General features: G+C 40.5%; 1 protein-coding gene across 3 annotated transcripts in view; it reads right to left on the bottom strand.

The window, feature by feature from the left end:
- The window catches only part of ccdc40 (coiled-coil domain containing 40), a 13,915-nt gene extending 7,476 nt beyond the window's left edge, over window positions 1-6,439 (bottom strand). For all 3 annotated transcript variants that reach the window (XM_053684545.1, XM_053684547.1, XM_053684548.1), the window contains exons 1-13: window positions 6,350-6,439; window positions 5,188-5,326; window positions 4,834-4,933; window positions 4,107-4,177; window positions 3,664-3,780; window positions 3,489-3,572; window positions 2,940-3,159; window positions 1,955-2,112; window positions 1,687-1,809; window positions 1,371-1,492; window positions 978-1,221; window positions 417-599; window positions 86-331 (exon numbers count right to left, since the gene is read on the bottom strand). In XM_053684545.1, the coding sequence (XP_053540520.1) occupies window positions 86-331; window positions 417-599; window positions 978-1,221; window positions 1,371-1,492; window positions 1,687-1,809; window positions 1,955-2,112; window positions 2,940-3,159; window positions 3,489-3,572; window positions 3,664-3,780; window positions 4,107-4,177; window positions 4,834-4,933; window positions 5,188-5,307 (1,788 nt within the window). In that variant the 5' untranslated portion in view covers window positions 5,308-5,326; window positions 6,350-6,439. The remainder of the gene's footprint in view (window positions 1-85; window positions 332-416; window positions 600-977; window positions 1,222-1,370; window positions 1,493-1,686; window positions 1,810-1,954; window positions 2,113-2,939; window positions 3,160-3,488; window positions 3,573-3,663; window positions 3,781-4,106; window positions 4,178-4,833; window positions 4,934-5,187; window positions 5,327-6,349) is intronic.
- Window positions 6,440-6,538: the final 99 nt, after the last annotated feature.

Here is a 6,538-nt window from a genome sequence, read left to right as displayed (position 1 = left end):
TGATGCACGTGTGAAGTGTGTAACATGTGTGTAACATGTGATCAGTGTGTTTCGTGTGAGGAGTGTGTACCGTGTCGTCACTCACCCCCGTGCTTGCCCTGATCTGTTCAATCTTCTTGTTATACAAGTTGATGGTGGCCTGTTTGCGCTCGACGGTGAGGATGAGTTTAGCCACCGCCGCCTCTTTGGTCAAGAGCAGCTGGTTCCGTTTCATCACTTCCTGTTCCAGCTCCAGCTGCCGGCGAGAGAGAGCCTCGACATGCAGTGCCAACTCACTGACCTCCAGCTCCACTGCAGCTAACTCACTCTCAACCTTCGAAATCTGGGCTTCCTGACACACACATACACACACAGGTGAAAAATGTCTGTATGTATTATTTGTGTGTGTGTGTGTGTGTGTGTGTGTATGCTCTAACCTTCTCTCTGAGCTGAGTCATAGTCTTGGTACTGAGATTGCGTGTGTGTTTGGCAGCACTGTTGTGTGTGAGCTGCTCCTGCATCTTCCTCATGATCTTCTCCTCCAGCTCCATCCGCACAAACGCCTCCTTCTCAATCTGCTTCTTCAGAACGGTGAGCTCTGACTGACGTGCGCTGCACTCCTATACGCACACACAGACAGAGTGTTAGAGTTTGTGCAAGTTTGTGTCTCACTGTGTTCAGAGGTAAATGGTAAATGGTCTGCACTTATATAGCACTTTTATCCAAAGCGCTTTACACTGTGTCTCATTCACCTATTCACACACACTCACACACACTCACACACCAATGGTAGCAGAGCTGCCATGCAAGGCACTAACTTGCCATCGGGAGCAACTTGGAGTTCAGTGTCTTGCCCAAGGACACTTCAGCAAATGGAGTCACGTGGGCCGGGAATCAAACCACCAACCCTATGATTAGTGGACAACCCGCTCTACCACTTGAGCCACAGCCACCCGTTTGAGTATGTGTGTGTGTGTGTGTGTGTGTGTGTGTCTCACCGAGTCCACCCTGCTCAGGCTCTTCTCTGTCTCCTGCAGCGTGCGTGAGTGTACAGTGTAGAGGTTCTGCAGCACCTCCTGCTGTGTGTGTATCTGTTTGAGCAGCTTCCTGTAGGTGGCGCTCTTGAGCTCAACACGGTTCAGCAGCACCGTCAGCGCCTCGTTCTGCTCCTGCGCCAGTGTGATGGAGCGCCTGTATCCCTCCGCCTCCGTGTCCAGAGCACGCACCTCGTGATTGGCTGACCTGGAGGCGGAGGAGCGGAGCGGATACCCAATCGCCTTTAATGGTCACAATGCTACAAGACCTTCACACACTTTGTGAAAATGTATACCTATGAATGCAATTTGCTAACACACACACACACACACACACACACACACACACACACACACCACAGTGCCTCCTGCAGCACGGTGTAAGCCTCGTCTCTCCTCTTCATCCCCATCAAGCTGCTGTTCCACTGCTGAAGTAGCTGCTTCTTCTCCACTATCATAGAGTCTAACTCCAACTGAGCCTGCGAAACACACACACACATACACACATACACTTTTTTTTCTATAACAGCACATCCTTAAGTGTTTTATTCCTGTCACACCTCAGCAATTTGATAACTACTTTCTTACAAATGTTTAAAGAATGACAGTTCATACTTTTTACCTATTTATAGTTGTATTTAATGTGTAACATGGTATGGTGTTAGTCTCTGACCTCGGATAAGGCGTCTCTGGCTGCTTGTTTGTCGTTGGTCTGTGCGAGCGTCTGCATCTGGAACAGAGCGATCTGCTCCCTCAACTTCTCCACCTGCTTCGTCAGATGCTCTACGTACAGATCCTACAACACACACACAAACACACACACAAATAATACAAATGGCTTCATTGCCATGAAGCAAAATTTTTAAAGAATCACTGGAATTCAATCTGACAAAAATGAAGTATTATGGTCTAAGATATTAAAACTAAAACAGGAGGAAGACCTGTTGGTATTTCTGCTGTTCCGCTTGTCGTTTCTCCGCCTGCGCCTTGTTCTTGGCGTTCTTCATGGCGGAGACATCTGAGCGCAGGTCCGAGGTCACTTCCTGCATGTAGCGCAGACGCCGAGCGAGAATGTCTGCCTCAGACTGCAGTTCTGACACTGTGATCCATCACACACACACACACACACACACACACACACACACACACACACACACACACACACACACACACACACACACACACACACACACAATACAATGAAGTAACTGAGAAGAAATGTTTCACTCCATCGTGGGCTTTTTCTTGTTCCTGCTGTATTTCACTTCCTGTGTGTTTTGTGTTCAGTTTTTTAATGACAAAAAAAATAATAATTAAACAAACACATCATCATGTTAATGTAAAAATGTGTACATTCCGAGTCAGGTTTACAGTTTAACTTAATTTTCTGCAATTTTACCCTTAATTTCACTTAGCTTACATTAAACTCTATGTGACAGACGCAAAAAGCGAATCAAATAAAATTCAATGAAGAAAAAAATAAAACTGAGGCTTTTTGGACTTCGGCTTAAATTTAGCTCAAATTTAGAGTTATTTTCTTATGTGTGATTTTACACGCTGATATTAAACTTTCATTACGTTCAATTAAAATCAATTCAGCTTGAATGAAAAATGTTACAACTTTAACATCAACTTTTGCTTACAGTAAATAAATAAAAATGGATGCAATATTTGTGTAATTAACTTGTACTTTTAGCTTATATAACATTTACGTAGCATTCAATTTATTCGGAATTAAATGTAGCTAACTCTTAACATGAAATAAAACAAAATTTCTTTACATGGTGTTAATGAAATCAAATTTGGATCAAAGTTGAATTTCATTTCGCTTTAAGAGGCCTGAACGAGATTAAATGTTAGGTTAAATGAATAGTTTAGTGAAACTGATAGTTTAGTGCTGTGTGTGTCGAGTGTGTGTTCTCTCACCCTGTGTGCGGTGTTTGCCGGCCTGCTCCCTCATGCTGCTGTACTGGTTCCTGATCTTCTCAAGTTGTTCCTCCGCTTGTCTCCTGTCGCTGATGGCTTTATTGCAGCTCTCGTGTCGAGCCTCCAGAATGGCCTGCTCTCTGGCGAGTTCCTGCTGGCTGTTGTAGAGTCTGATGGCGAGATCCTCACGTCGGGAGTTCTCCGCCCGCTCCTCCATCACCTGGTGAAGAACAGATGGCTTTAACCACAGCGACGTGCAGCACCGGGGCCCCAGTTCTGTTTTATTCCTCTTATACCACAGTGATTTACCATCTAATACAATCTTTTATTTATTAACACATCATGCTATTTATCCATTTAGAGCTACATTTAATATGAATTCAAGCTAGTTCCTGTTCTCACTTATGCTATAATAACAATAACATCTTCTGACCAATTTCAGGATTTCAGGAGCTTAATGAATATGCAGAGGTTTCTCATTTCAACATTTTACACCAATGTTTATTTGTAGTATTAGAATGAGTATAAATGGGAAAATCTAAGCAGAACCTTCTCACGCAGCTTCAGGTCCAGACTCTCCAGCTGCCTGGTGAGGTGGTTCTTCACAGCCAACTGAAATCTCTTCACCAGAGGCTGTGGGAAAATATCTGATTATAAACTTTATCACCTTGTATGCTTTCGGCTAGTATGCTTTAAGTATTAAAGTTTCAGCCAAGTCACAGACGTGCTCAGGATCCAACACGAGCAGTTCATCTTCATCGTCTTCATCTTCATTGTCAACGTCTTCATTATTACGGCTTGGCCTCGCTCTCTCGTCTCCCTCGCTGTCTGTGAAAGCCGCCTGGACGGGAGGATGTAACACAAATACGTCATCATTCAAGTTGCAACTGTACATGGCAGCAAATTATGAACAGAATTTATTTAAACACTTTAAAAACTAGGACCTTAATGAGAAACTGGTTTGTAAAAATGTTAACAGGATTCAAAACTGCATTTTTGGATGCAGAAAACATGGAGATTGTATGTAATAAGCTCGTTTGCATGTTAACATGCTCAGTTTCTTATTTGGGCGTAAAACGTGGTTAAAAAAAACGATCCGGATAAACGAGAAACAGGAAGTGATGTGGTGTAAACAGGGTGTTAATGTGTAAATGGAGCTGTGTTTACTGTGGAGTTGTAGGCCAGTGTGAGGTGGAGAGATGATGGTGGAGGTTCTGGTGCGCTTCCGCTGTCCTGCTCTGTAAAACACACACACACACACACAAACTATAATATAATACACTGATGTAAATGAGTGTGAATGTATTGTATATTATAAGAGATATCCAATAACACATTGTCTAATCACGTGCCATCCGATCACACTGTTCATTCACACACTGTCCAATCACACACTGTCCAATCACATACTGGCCAATCACACTGTTCAATCACACACTATCCAATCACATACTGTCCAATCACACTGTTGAATCACACACTGTCCAATCACATGCTGTCCAATTGCACGCTGTTCAAACACACACTGTCCAATCAGAATACACACTAACAGAACAGACAACAGAAGTGTGTTTCAATTTTTTCATAATAAAATTACATTAAATTCAGGAATTCAGCTGTGTGTGTATGTGTGTGTGTGTGTGTGTGTGTGTGTGTGTGTGTGTGTGTCGCGTGTGTGTATGTGTGTGTGTGTCGCGTGTGTGTATGCGTGTGTGTATGCGTGTGTGTGTGTGTGTGTGTGTGTATGCGTGCATGTGCGTGTGTGTGTGTGTGTGTGTGTATGTGTGTGTGTGTCGCGTGTGTGTATGCGTGTGTGTGTGTGTGTGTGTGTGTGTGTGTGTGTGTGTGTGTGTGTGTGTTTGTGATGAGAGTGGTCTCAGGTAGATGTGCAGACCTGTTTGTGTGTGTGTGATGACACTGGCTGTGGTATGAGTGTGTGAGATGTCAGAGCTGGTCTCTGCATGTTCTCGCTCCAAATCCTCAGTAGATTGCTCCTGTAAGGAAAAATAACGAGAATTAATCAACACCTTCTGACCAATCAGAATCCAGAATTCAGCATGTGTAAATATAAAGACTGAAGATCACAGATTTATAAATGTAAAAGCCTCCATTTTTATACCGGTGCAAATGGGGCATCAGAACAAGGGAGTGTGGCATTCACTTTTCCAGAAAGTTAGACCAATTAACACTGTTTTTTTTTTTTGTTGTTGTTGTTTTTTTTTTTAAATATATAAAAGTTTTCGGTCACCTGCTGAGACGCACTGATGTCAGATGGAACCTCTGCATCATCCTCAGGTTCCTCAGTTTCCTCTTCATCATGTGGAGTCTCTCTCTTGTCTTCGTCCTCCCTTTTTTCAGCTCTCTCCATATTAACAATGAGTAAAAGACTGTAAAAAGGTTTTTGAAAAAGTACACAAGGTCAGTATTTGGTGTAACAAATAGAGATGCACTGATGTATAGGCCAATAAATAAAGCTGAAATAAAGTGCCAGTACACTCCTGAAAGATATAAATGAAGATGAGTTGACAAAAAAAGTTATATATTGCACAGAAAAATATATTTTTAGAGTAAGTATATTTCATATCCAGTTAATGTTAATGAGTTAATATCATCAAAAAGAAAAAGAAAAAGAAAAAAGTTGATATTATATATTACCAGTTTGATGTCAGTGATGAAGTAGAAATGCTTTTGTTTGTGGAGAGTGAATGTGAGACTAAGAGGAGGATTTTTAGAATGCAGTCAATGTTAATATGAATTAATAACATTCAATAAGTTAATAATCTTACTTTAATCTTCAGAATTTAGTTCATGTGTTAATGTTAATTGAAGTGATGTGTTTTCTGTTTATGAGACCAGTTACAGTGAAAGAACTTGTTGAAATGGAGAGAATAAAGTTTTTATTTGCTTTTCTTTCAGAATTAACTATTATTCATTTAAAAGAATGCATAAAAGGCAGAACTATCTGTATCGGTATCGGCTGATAAATGTAGTATCGGTGCATCTCTAGTAGCAAACATTTTTGTATTAAATATTAAGATTTTCAGTATTTAAATTATTGTTGTAATAAAACGTTTTATTAAGTATTCAAATATATGCACATTAAATTATACAGAGCCACATTTTCATAACACGCATGAATAAATATGTCAAAGGTCCAATACAAAACATGTTTGTAAGAATATCCACAATCAACTAGCAAAGATTAATCGATATCTGTTGTTTGGGGGGAAACGAAATAAACAAAATAGTGAACAACATATAAAAGGTTAGAGAGATGAATGAGGTTAGTAACGTTACATTGTGCTTTTCTGGTTTCGTTTAAACTTTTTTTTTTTTTTTTTAACTTAAAACACGAAATACTTAGTCTATTAATACTTAATAGTGGTTAGTAAAATATTACCAATTCCTACCTTTGTAAATAAGAAAAAAACTTTTCCTAATTTATTTCCAACAATAAGAGCTCGCGACTGATGTTAGACTCCCTTTAATGTTGATGAAGCCTGTTGCTAAGCAACTGTGTACTCCCGGATATTTGAGTAACCGTTTCTAAGAGACTATGGGATACTTCCGGGTTTCTTTTGTCTAATTTTTTTTTCTTT

This window comes from Ictalurus punctatus, chromosome 12 (genome assembly GCF_001660625.3).
Source record: "Ictalurus punctatus breed USDA103 chromosome 12, Coco_2.0, whole genome shotgun sequence".
NCBI classification, from domain to species: Eukaryota; Metazoa; Chordata; class Actinopteri; order Siluriformes; family Ictaluridae; genus Ictalurus; species Ictalurus punctatus.
Note: the sequence above shows the minus strand (reverse complement) of the source record. Positions and strands in the feature narration are given on the sequence as shown.